The sequence below is a fragment of the Protopterus annectens genome, chromosome 16.part0, assembly GCF_019279795.1.
Source record: "Protopterus annectens isolate FY-2018-M chromosome 16.part0, PAN1.0, whole genome shotgun sequence".
Taxonomy (NCBI): Eukaryota; Metazoa; Chordata; order Ceratodontiformes; family Protopteridae; genus Protopterus; species Protopterus annectens.
Window position 1 is genome coordinate 848,653,834 of NC_056750.1, and position 13,323 is coordinate 848,667,156.

General features: G+C 41.0%; 1 protein-coding gene across 1 annotated transcript in view; it reads left to right on the top strand.

Annotated features, from left to right (window-relative positions):
- The window catches only part of PRRC2B (proline rich coiled-coil 2B), a 3,584,159-nt gene that overhangs the window by 2,105,831 nt on the left and 1,465,005 nt on the right, over positions 1-13,323 (top strand). The window contains exon 20 of the mRNA XM_044058194.1: positions 8,316-8,386. Coding sequence (XP_043914129.1) covers positions 8,316-8,386 — 71 coding nt within the window. The remainder of the gene's footprint in view (positions 1-8,315; positions 8,387-13,323) is intronic.

Genomic DNA, 13,323 nt, shown 5'->3' on the forward strand with positions numbered 1-13,323 from the left:
TTTTCAGGCTAAGTGTTTTTTGGATAGGGGATATCCATCCCGGTTAATTATGAATTATAGAAATAGCACTACCCCTATTCATGGAGTAGCATCTAAGAATGGGTTTTCTGGTAGGTACTCTGGTAACACTAGAATTAAGGTCCAATATGATCTTAAATATACAAATGATGTAAGCTATATTAAAGATATTATTTTTAAGAACTGGAAACTACTTAGTATGGACAGAGATCTATTAAAAATAGTGGGGGAGCGACCAAGCTTTAGACATAGTAATTGTTTTAATCTTAAAAGATTGTTGTGCAGGGAGAAGGTGAAAGTTGAACCCCTAGACATTAGAACAAGATTTAGGCAGGGAACTTTCCCCTGTAGGAGATGTTGTATTTGTAAGTCCATCTCAACTGTGCAGAGATTTGAGCGTTTAGAGCTAGGGATGGTGTTCGAACCGAAATTCTATGCCACTTGTGACACAACAAATGTCATTTATTTGGCCACATGTGAAAATTGCGAAGCCTACTACGTGGGAATGACCACACGTAGACTTAAGGATCGCGTCTATAACCACGTGTACGATATAAGAAAAGCAAATACCAACAATGCCTTGGCCAAACACTGCCAATTATGTCCGGCACATGTCTTTAAGTTTAGGGTCCTACAGATTCTACATCCTAATAGAAGGGAAAAGGGGATCTAGTTGGGGCTCTTGAATTGAATGAATTAAAGTGGATTTTAAACCTCAGGGCTCATATAGAGCCTGGTTTGAATTTGGCCCTTAGTATTAGACCTGCACTTTTATAAACAACATATGTCTTTATATATATACTAATAATAATATTTTAATCCATTTATGACTGATTCATATATTTAGACTTGTTATGAGATGTTTTTGGGGATTTGTTGGTTAAGGTGTCTTTCCCTTATACTTCCCCAGTTAGGATTTTCTGTCAGTTTTGGTCTTTTTTCCTTTCTCTCCCCCCCCCTTTTCCCCCTCCCCCCTCCCTCCCGTTCCGTTCCTTCCTTCCTTTCCTTCTCCCCTCCCCTCTCCCTCCCCTTCCCCTTTCCCTCCCCTTCCCCCTTTCCCCTTTCCTTCCCCTCTCCAGCTTCCCCCCCCCCCCTCCCTTTTTTGTAAACCATATTTGCTCTTTGAGTGAATTTGCAATCTGTATATGGTGGACTTGGAATGATGTGATTTATGTTGATTAATTTATGACATTGTTTCTATTCTGATTGGTATTTGGCAGTAGGGTTTTTACTAAAAATATTTTTTGTCTTGAGATAAAGTTTTAAAATTGAGAGTAATAGTATTATATATATATAGTTATATTATTTCTGACTAAGTTGGATATAATTAGAGCAAGCTTTAGTTTTTATGACTACTCTGAATGGAGTTAAGTCCTGTTAGTGTGCATCAATTTGCTTGATTGTTTAAATCATTTGTTAATTAGGGTGTGTACTTTGTATATAAGGATAATGACTAGCCCTGTTTAATGTAACCTGATGAAGCGCACTAGCAAAGTGCGTGAAAGCGCTTCTTGTTCTCTCTAAATAAATTATTTGTTTAATTTTTACATCGTGGTGGTTCCAGTGATTCATTAGCTAATATTTCCTTTTTTCCAAGATACTGCATTCTTGGAGTTTTTATGTAAGTTCATGGGGTGTGCGAGGCTTGCCCCCTGCAAAAAAAAAAGTTTAAAGAAGAGTGATTTAGTGTTCTTCTGTAGTTTTTTTTTTTTTTTTTTTTTTTTTTTACACATCCTGTACTCTTCATTTCAAGTGCCGACATTAGAATGTGGTGCTTTTATGTGTTCATTGTTAGCTTGCCAGAAAACAGAATTTGGATCTTACCCTTTTATTATACTTTTTGGACATGTGTGCTTGTATCAATTAATTTTACAGTGCTGCGTGTTTTAGTCTTCACCCAGTAGCCCATACAGCGCACATTTGTGCTAATCTGCCATTTCAGCCTTTTTGGAATTGCCTGCTTTTTGCATCCAAGCTGAACCTGAGAGAGGTCTAGCGAGACTGATGCTCTACTCCATTTAACAAATTGAAGTAAAATAGGTCAAACCGGATTCCATCAAGGTAAACTTTGTTGGGGCCACTCAACTACAGAATTACATTCTTCCCAGAAGGCAAAGTTCTGTCTCCCTATTCCTTTTTCCAGCTTTCCCTGGAAAAGGGGTGTCATTACAATGAGTACTTTAGGATTTTTAATTACATGACGATACATTCTTATGGTCTCACTAGCACATTTACTTATGAGGAAGTTGCAGAGTTCTTCAGAAACAGATGGTGTTTGCACACTCATCCAGTGAAGGGCCATTTACCTGTCATACCTTGCATAAAAGCAAAAAAGCTACAATGGTAGAAAATGTAGGTAGAACTCCATTTAGAAGTGCATTTCTGACCAGCCCAAATCACTCATACACGTCACAGACTCGCTAGATGTTGCTACAAGGGAGGTGGCCAGAGTGGAAGTCTTAAGTCTAGGTCAGATGAGAGAGGACGATAAAATACGAACACCTAAATGAGTGATGAATGTTTTTAGTACTCAAAACATTCAAACAGATTTGGCCATAGGGGACATTCCAAATTCTAATGGGTATCACTCCTGGGTTGTAACACAGCAGATAAGGGGGCATCTACTTTTATATACTTTGCTGGCTAGCTGTGCAAGTTTGGAAGAGGCATCTCCAAAGTCATGCCTGACTCTGAGAAGTTTTATCCCTTTTCAAGTGTCTTCGCACAAAAGCTGGACAGATCCCAAATAGGCCCTACATGAGTGGTTGTTGAACAGTGAAACCTTTCATGACAAATAGGTCTACATCTGTCACACCATTTCTGATGTCACAGAAAACAAGCAGCTAAGACAGTTTTGCTGCATGATGGCATTTCTGCAGCCTGAAAAAGAGATGCCTTCTCTGCTGAGCTGTTCCTGTCTGCTTTTGCATAGATGTTCTCCGTGTTTCACTGTTGCACTCATTACATTTTGGTTATCTGCTTGTAGGTTGCCCTCAGTTGGCCTGATTAACAAAAGTCTTGGGTCCTGCATTGGTTGCTGTCCCTTCTTCCATGATGTCAGGGGTTTAAAACATTCAGCCGACGTCATTACATCAGTCTTTCTTGCCGTGAGGCATTACAGTGGTCCTGCTGGGCCTGCACACTAGGATGTTAAACTTCCCCAGAATATGCGTTTCTATGAGAAGTGGCTGGAAGAAATCACCCACTGCCACAACCTCATGGTATCTACACAAGGCATAAGATCTGGTTATTCCTTGCTTGTTTATGTACCAGACCACTGAAATGTCTGTCTGCATATAGTCTATCCCTGGAGGACCCCCATGAGTGGACTCTAAACAGGGAGGTCTTCCACAGCATCACACTTCTATGTGGCACCTCATCAGATAGACCTCTGTGCTTCACCAAGTAACCATCACCTCCCCTGTTCTGCACCTGGGACCCTTGCCCCACAGTCTGGAAGACAGATGCATTTTGTTTCCAGTGGACAAGGAAGTTCCTGCATGCCTTAACTCTTCTAACTGTTCTCCCAAAAAACCTACTCAAGGCACAAAGGGAAAAATTCAGGCTCCTCTTACTGACTTCATTTTGGCTGAGTCAGCATTGGTTCACCCTGCTATTTCGCTTGTCAAAGGGGCATTACAGGAGAGTTCCTCTAAAAACGGACGTGAAAACTCTGCAAATAGTTTGCTGATCCACCCACATCTTCCATTTTAGTCTGACCCTATAAATGATTGGATTTTAATACCTCAGAGATATCTCTTCCCTGAAGAGGTTTTACAAGTTTTACAGGAGTCTAGGAGACCCACTACTAGGAAATTTTATACTGCAAAGTGGAACCGGTTCTCCTTCAGGTGCTGCAAGCAGAGTCAAGATGCACTGTCAGCAAAGGTCCATACAGTTCTGCATTACATCTGTGAACTTTTCGGATCGGGTTTGGCCTACTCTTCCATAAATGCTGATTTGTCTGCTATAAGTGCTTGCCTTCCATTTATTAGAAAAGCTTACTCTGCCTCCCTTTGAACCAGCTTCTTCTGCTTCTTTAAAATTCTGTACTTGGAAAACCATCCTCCTCTTGGTCCTCACCTCTGTCAGGAAGATTTCTGAGCTACAAGCTCTCATAGGTTCATAGATTGGTACTAGGCTATCGGCTCTAGGGCCTGTGCAAGCCTAGCCATAACAATTCAATGGATATTTCTTCCCACAATATTTACTTCTCTGGACCCCTGTTTAGCAGGGCGACTGACATGATCCCCGGGGTGAATTTCCTATCTCCCATCCAATCATCAGGGTTCCTTTTGAAGAGGGCCAATGAGGCGCTCTGCTTGACATGTATGGGCAGTCTATTCCAGAGTATGGGGAGTCTGGGTCAGGAACCTATCCCTCCAGCATGTTTGGGTCAGGAACCTATCCCTCCAGCATGTTTTGTTCATTGTGATGACCAGGTTTAGATCCCTGGAGCATGTGGCTTTGAGGGATTGGGATTTCTTTAAGTGGAGCATGTCCAACAGCTCAGGGTTTGACATGGCCTTGTATGTTAAGCAGAGATCGCCTCTGAGTAGACGATATGCCACAGAGTATAGCTGGAGTTTTTTTTTAGACTGTCATGGCTAACAACTTCTTTGATTATTTTCCACAAACAGGGCGACTGTCAGGGCTAGCCTGTCCTTCATGCCTAAGGTAGTGAGTGAGCTGTCTTTGTGAGGCTGTTCTGCCTACCTCCTTCCCCAGTCCCCAGAAGGGGGGATTTCACACATTCTGTAGACCTTTACAGGAAACTCAGCCTTTAAGGAAAACTGCCCAACTTTTCTTATTCTGTGTGTCCTCTAAGCTGGACCAGCCAGTCTCCAGACAAACTACTGCAGCCTGTATTTCAAAAGGCGCTCGCTCTCTCTCTGCTACTTGCAGTATGGCAAGACCCTGCCTTCCTGCCATAAAGCACATTCCACTAGGGCAGTCGCTTCCTCACGATTTCTTCAAAAAGGAGGAGATTCAAAGTATATTTTGAAGGTGGCTGCTTGATCCTCTGTATACACCTTTACGAAACACTACAAATTTGCTGCTTTCTTTAAATCCCGGGCAACCTTTTCTCGGTCAGTCCTGTCCGGACTACTGGACAACCCTTCTTTCCTCTTCCAGGTTTTTGAGTCACCCATTTGTCAGGAACACTGCAACAATGATCTCCAGTTAGGACACAGTACAGTTGTGTAAGAACTTACCGTAACAGTAGATGTCCTACTGATCACTGTTGCAGAATTCCTTCCCACTCTGCATCCCCTCGTCTCTATCTCACTCTAGTCTTCAGTTGTCACTCCCCTTTGCTCGGTCTTTCCTTTTTTTTTTTTTTTTTTTTAATCTATCTTGTGTACTGGGAATTTTCTTACCAATTTGAGCTACACCCCTTGTAGCCAGTCAGCATCGTGCCTCCGTAGTCTTCAGGCTGCTTTGTCAGGAGTATGGCGGCAATAGTCAGTACATCTGCTATGATGGTAAGTTCTTACACAACTGTACTTCAGTGACTAGATGAGTTTGCAGACAAGTTAGATCTACGAAGTGACCAGAGAGGTTCTGTACAAGTCTTGGGACGGGAGCAATCCGAAACCCTTCCAATTACCAGACTTAAGTGGAAGATGTCATCACTCTGAACAGAGGCATATTTCATAGTACCGCAGTTTGAGTTTTGCAGGTGGCCATAATATGTGTGATTACCTGTTTTCTTTAGATCTTATTTACATGTGAATTCACAGTAAATGTTTTTCCATTTTGGCTCAACTTTTGGATAAAACTGAGGATGCAGCCCCAGCTTCACATTTCTCTTAAGTGGCTTATGCATCCTTCACCTGGCTTTGAATAACCTTTGTAACTTGCAGCTTGTCCATCCCTAATCTCTGAGAGAGAGTCCTGTCAAGCCTTGTTGGATCTAAAGTTAGTGTGTGGGAAAATGCATTTTTGGGTTACCTTTCTTTCCTGTAGGATCTCAGCCACAGACCCTTATCTGTAAGATACCTTGCTTTGTATTTCCCTCTTTTTCTCCCAAACGTGTTTTTTTGAATTGTCAGGCATTTTATGCATCTTGCATTTTTCTTTCTCTTGGCAGAATCGAGGTGATGGAATGCTGTATTTGTATCTGTCTAGATGAGCTATAACTCAAGAAAGTGCATGTGATCTAGACATTGGATCTCATGTTTGTCTGCTTTGTTGTTGGTAAGGAGAGTTGATTGGGGTCTCTATCAGAACACCGAAGTTTCAAAACTTCGAGTGTTCTAATATTGACCTGTTTTCAGTGAATGCTGAAAATATCGAAGAAACAGAAAACCAAATTTTTTCCTAGGGAAAGAATTTGGTTGTCCGTTTCTGTTGCTTCGGTATTTTCAGCGCTGTGGTGGAAAGTTACGGGTCGGGTTCAGGTAAGTGTGCGATTGTGTGGACGTAACGGTTAGGGTGCGGGTGAGGTGACTGCGATAGTGGATGGACTATAGGGTTAAGGTTTGGGTTAAGGTAAGTGGATAGTTAGTGGTGTATATATAGTTTAGTGTAGGGTTATGTGTAAGAGTTTAGGTGTGTGTGTGTGGATTGCTGTTTGTTTGGTGTGCTTGTGTTGTGTTTGTATGTGTTTTGGGACAGCAAATTTTTTCACTAGGAAAAAATTTGCTGTTCTGTATGTTCGATGTTTTAAATTTTCATTGAATATGGTTCGATATTAGAACATTCGAAGTTTTGAAACTTCGGTGTTCTAATATAGACCCAGTTGATTGTAGTAAGCAAACTGTAACCATATGGTTTTGCTGACTGTTATATTCTGTTAATATAGAAGGTGAATCGCCTGTTTGAAGGTAACATTTCCCTTCACTGGATGTAAGGAATCCCTACAGTACCTTTTTAAATGTTGTGACTTCTGCAAACCTGTAATCACTTGGTAGTCGTTAAAGCCAAGGATGAATTACTATTTGCACTATGACTCCAGGAATCTCATAGCTGACATTTACAGTTATCAGATTATTCTTTGCACTATGACTGCAGGAATCGGATTGCTGACATTTTCAGTTGTCAGATTACTGTTTGCACTATGACTCCAAAAACTGGATAGCTGACATTTACAGTTATCAGATTACTCTCTGCACTATGACTCCAGGAATCTGATAGCTGACATTTACAGTTAACAGATTACTCTTTGCACTGTGACTCTAGGGATCAGATAGCTGACATTTGCAGTTATCAGATTACTCTTTGCACTATGACACCAGGAATCAGATAGCTGACATTTACAGTTATCAGATTTGCACTACTGCGGTAGCGTTGTCGCCTCACAGTTAGACGTTGCCCGTTCGATTCTCAGAGTGTTTTCTGTGTGGTGACATGCGTGAATAGGCGTTCCTTCGTTGAAGGTTGTGCTTTAGGCCCAGCAAGCCAGTACGTAAAAAAATCTACTGCCAATCATTAGCAGACCGGAGTTCCGCTGTGGCGACCCCTAACCGGGAAAAGCCAAAAGACACAAACAAGATTACTTTTTGCACTATGACTCCAAGAGTCTATCTGTAAACATATCTATGCTTCAGGGCTTGGTCCCCTGAGCTCTTGACCATTAAATCTTCTGCTAACACCTTTAAACCTCGAACTTTTTATGTGTATTGCTTGGTAATTCTTCCCAGTTGAGAGTCATTTCTGGGGCAACGTCCATGACTCGTTGCAAAAGACCTTCAATATGTGATGCAACAGATTGTTTTCAAAACACTTTAGCTGGTCTACAAGAAGGCCTTTGTAGTGGATTTATTGTCCTGTCTTCTTTCTCCTTTGCATGGATGTTTTTTCTACCCACCTTTACCGAATGGTATTTCCTTTTATATGCTTGCTTGTCTTTGCAGTTGCTCTTACTCTGTGCTTTCCAGAGAACAGGGAATTTCAAGGGTTGGATGTGTTCTTAGTCCATCTTGTGATGCCACAAGAGCAGGAAGTATGCCCAGCCCTGGGGCTGGAAGCTAGAGTTGGATTTTTCTTTTTTTTTATATTGGGATCTGAAAAGAGGAAATAAATGACTGTCATTAATCAACCGTGAATGCATGTCTGTTTAATCTGTTTCTTTCTATAGTTATCTTATGTTTGGTATGATCCTTGTGTTTAGCATAGTATTGATGGCTTTTGCTTAAAGCCTTATGTTCCGAGTGTTGTAGTGTGAGACTGTTTAAAAAAAAAAAAGTAATAACTTAGTATGCCAAAGAAAGTTTGTATAGTGTGCAATTTGCTCCTTAAATGTTTTTCCTTCTATGTTTTGTAAAATTTGTTTTTCTTTTTCTACCTTTCAGTTCAGTCCTCTTCTGGTAATTCCTGGACAAAGTCTGTGACCACGTTTTCAAGTGGTGAATCAAGCACTGAAGTAAGTGGACATTTTCTGCCCCAATATAGTTGGCTTCATCTGATTTCATTGTCTTGCCACATGTGTTTTCTTCACCTGACCCTGTCACTGTTGACATTAACAAGGTACTGCATTTGCCTTTAAATGTGTTGGTGGCCTGTATGGTTTCTTTTCTTTCTTTGTACTAAATGTGCTACATTTTTATTGCACTGTCTAGAGCCTTGTTTTTTTTTACACCATCCTGTTCATCAGTTTGGATTTCCAGTAAGGTTAATATCTGTACTAAAAAAAGAAAGCCAGAAATGCCCAATGTCCTTTTACTGGCTCTAGTGTATTTTTTGGTTGTATAACTTTATTTTATGCATTGGTCGGACTGATGCATTTTGATATTACAAGATTCAATATCGAAGACACTCCTGGTAGGTATTGTCCACTAGTTAGAATTTGTGTTATTTTCTGCAAAATCCCACATTTTTGGTTAAGGTCTTTCTTTGTCATCAGAAAAGTGTTTTATAGTCACATTGTTAATTTACACAGCAATTTTCTATAATTAACTTGATTACCTACCATGTCCTGTGCTAGCATCACGTGTAATGATTTTGGGAAGAGCAAAGTCTTAAGCTGACGCAGGTTACAGTGACTCCTCATAAGCTGCTCAGTGTAGAAGATGAGAAAAGTTGTTGGTCTTTGGAGACTGAGCAGTGTGTACCCTAGACAGCCCCCCAAGCATAGGTAGGAAACACTTCCATGAGAATTAATATTTAAGAGTCCAGGGACATGCTTTGACTTACCTCAAGGAGTTAATATCCAGCCCAACCCTCTAGGTCATCATCTTTTGAGAGCTTGAGCCTAAATTAGTTCTAAACTCAAAGGCATTTACATTGGATGCAGTGCACCCTTGGCTTCCATTGCGCGGGGGGGGGGGGGTGGTAGTCTTGCCCCAGCCTGTCTAGGGAGAATGCCGGGTTATGTAAGGTAGTTGTAGAGAATATAGAAAGATTGAAGCACTTTTGCCGACTGCTGAGTTTGCCTCTTTCTGCACTGTTGTGGCCTCTTGAGTTGAAACTGCCTTTGGTGAGTCAACATGAATCTTCTATCTTTAGGTTAGTAAATGAACGGTGTGATTACTCAGTCTGATTACTTTATCAGACAGTAGTCCCTTCTGGTCACAGAGTACTGTGACTAAGAATTCTTTCCTGAGATTCGCTACCATCTCTGAGGGTCCTTCTGGTCTTCCTGGCAGTTGATGGGAGCCTTTCACTGGTGCAGGTGTATACTATTAGGGAGTTGGTTTTGAAGCTGGAACCAGTCCCAGTGCAGGCTTCTCCCCATCCCATATTGTCTTTGGAGGTCTCATGGAATGGTTTTGAATGAGAGAGTCTATAACAGGGTGATATCTTTGGTATGTAGCAAACATTTGACTAGTAGGTCCATTGGTATTGTGGAGTGCTTACCTTGTTAGTGTAGCCCTCCTTGGAGAGGGGTCTCAAGATTAATCAGTGGAGCTGTGTGCATTCCTAGTGGTGCAAGAAATCTTTGTAAACCTGCCAGTTCACTGTGTATTGTTTAAACAAGAAAGCATTTCCTGCAGACTAACCCCTTCTCCACCGTGTTTGGGAATGGGCCTTGGACACAGGAGTCATTCCTGCAGTGTTTCACATCCTGGCTGAAGGGAATGCACTGTGGATTTATCACATTGCTCCTTCAATCTTGTATTGAAGCAGCAGTTTCAGGAGCTGGCTCTCTTCCACTCTTCCAGAAGTGAGAATTTGCTGCTTGTTTGCAAGAATACTGCACTACCTCTTTTCTGCTGGATGTAGCAAGAGAGGAAGGAGATTACAGTGGACACATTCTGTATCTAGTGTACAGTTTTCTTTCATTCCATCTTATTACATACATCATCTCAAAATTGAGAAAAGAAATAGTAAAAGTCATTGTTGTCATGCAAGGTGTGATTTCCGAATCTCAGTATCGTAGTGGTGTACACACACACATCTTTGACTGTGGCAGCAGGGTAGTACTTTAAGACCCAGAGCATCTGTTGCATCTCCCACCTCTCGTGTATCAGAAGGGGGCTAGTGTGTTTTATTTATTTTTTTCTTTGTGCTGTACCCCATCAGGAGGAATTTTGACAAACTGGGTAAAACATTGGGCCATTTGAGGTGAAAAAATATAACACCTTTGTTAATTCTTTTTGCTCTGAGGTACAGCTTCATAATTTGTTCTTATTAATAAGACCGGTCTTCATATTTTGATTTCAAAATATGTAGTTGTGGAGTCTAGAATTTTGGATAGTAACAAATCTAAAGGAGTACAGTCATAGTACATCTTTTAAATTGCTTTTGTGGGGGGGGCATACTCCCCCCTATAGCACCTCACACTCCTGTTACTGATATGTGACAACACCCAAGAGCAGTGTACTTTTAAGTAATGGGGGTAGTGTGAGGTACTATGGTCTTGGGTTTACTTAATCCTTTTTGGCACAGTCTTAATTCTCCAGGGATAATGTTTGCATTCTTTGGCACGTCAGATGGTTGCCATCAGGGGTGAAATCCTTACAGAGGAAAGAAAAGTGCTGCTTCCCCCTTCAGAAGCATTTCTCTCTGTACATTCAGCCAGATTCTCTTTGTCTATACAGTAGACCTGTGTTTCATTGATCATCCTAAGTCAGAAAGCCTTCCACCTTGCAGACATAGCGAGCCAAGTGAAATGGTTCTCATTTTAGTTGAAGTGGTATTCTCTGCTACCCTGTTGTGTAAATTTGATGATAGTTCTGCCCCATCTCAAACACTTATTTGATTTTTGCCCCAGTTATTCAGTTGCCAGGGTGCATGTACCCGTCATGACCTCACAAAAGGCAGTATTGTGGCCTAGCAACAGGTTGTCTAGCAGTTTAATAGGGTGTGCTGTATCTGTACTAGTATTTAGTCCTCCCCCTTCATGGCATCTCAATGTCATTTTGCATGCCCTATATTTGATCATGCTGACCTTTGCAGTTTTGATGATTGCATCTTGTAAAATGTCTCTTGAGAATCACTTTTGTTTGTTGCATGTTGGGGGGGGGGGGGCAAGCTGTCATGCATAATGGACCCTTATTTGGTCTGTCATTAAGATCTGTTGTCTCTTAGGGAGACCAGTCCATGGTTCTTAGAATGCAGCATCACTATAGTTTTTTAACACCTTTATTAAGTTGTCACTTAAAACATATGTAAACATAATATGGTTTGTCTTTTATATTAATTACTATGTTTCCAATTAGATACAATGTCCTGACTGTTGCATCATTCATAACAGATAGGTTGCAGCTTGCTGACATCCAGTTGGGGTACCAAAAGTTTACCTTGCTAGGATATACATCTGTATGAGTTAGCTCGTTGGTATAGGAATATAAAATCAGAAGTACATGTGAATTCTCGGACTGTCTTGACGTCAGCCCAAATGTAGGTCATTGCACTTGTTGAACTGTGATTATTAGCTCAGTACTGAAGCTTCACTTGTTGGCTCAGTTAAGTGCTGTGTTGGGGAATCCTTACATTCTGACTTACCTCTACACTGATACTGAAAGTTTTATTTTGCAGGCTCATTTCTGCTATCGCTTTGCTAACTCCTGTTGCTGCCCACTCCATTCCCACTTGCGCTCGGGCTCATTCCACTCCCCTACCCCCATTCCCACACATCCCAGGATCGATTTCCTTTAGTCCTAGACAGGGTCCTCCCCTTCTCCCTGTCCTCCAATCAGCACTCCACCCACAATTTTCAGTCTCACTTCATCCATTATCTCAAGTCTCCTTTCTGACTCTTCTACATAAGATTTTCTTTACTTTATCTTCAATCACCCCTGACCTTAACTACAATCTACCTTCTTTACTATGCCTTTAATAAAACTCTCTCCCTGTCCTGCTAGCTCTGTTACTCCTAGCCCTTTATACCACCTCCTTTCAATCTTACCTTCACACAAACAATCCTTCCCCTACTTTGCCAGTAACTGAGAACCTGCACTGTTCACATCTCCGCATACCTTTTCAACACCTCCCCTACTCTGTTCTTAGATATTTTCAAACCCACAACTCTGCTACTACACTGTATACACACACACACACACACACACACATATATACATATATATATATATATATATATATATATATCTATATATATATATATATATATATATATATGTGTGTGTGTGTATAATCAGTCTGTTTTCCAAACTAAGATGTCTCATCTTCCCTTACCCATATTAAACTCCATTGTGACATCCATCCTAATCCAGGCCCGACCCTCACCACATTCTCTACCCCCCCCCCCCCCATCCACATTCTGACATCTCCCCTAACTCCAGACCTAACTCCTATCTGCCCCTGAAAAAAAGTAACTCTGACCTTCTCATCATTAACGTCAACCTGAGAAGCTTGATAAACAAAGTACATGAATTTCCTCCTGCTATTGCTCTCTATTCCTCTGATATAGCTGTCATTACTGAAACATGGCTTAAGCCTCATATTAACTCTGAAAATTTGTTTAAAGACAGTCTTAAATTGGCACAGCTTAACTCTACTCCACGTGATATCCCTAACTCAGAAGTTTTAGTAGCACGCCTAGATATGAATAATCATAAGTCCGTTATCTTTCTTGCAATCTACTTGCCCCCCTGCTAATAACCTCCAAAATATTGAAAGCATTCTTGAATGGGCGTCTACCAACTTCAGCCATAGCTGTTATACATGGAGATTTTAGCTTGACTCGACTTACCTGCTCTTCTAACCCTCCTACTAACTTTATAAATCTGTACAATTTCCATCAAAAAATTAACCACCCCACTTGCATCGACAAACACACCAACAGACAATCTGTTTTTGACTGGATTTTTTAACAAATCCAATAATTAGCTATGGTGGTAGTTGTATCGCTGACACAGTAAGTAATCACTTCTCTACCTACTTGACTAGAAAACATAC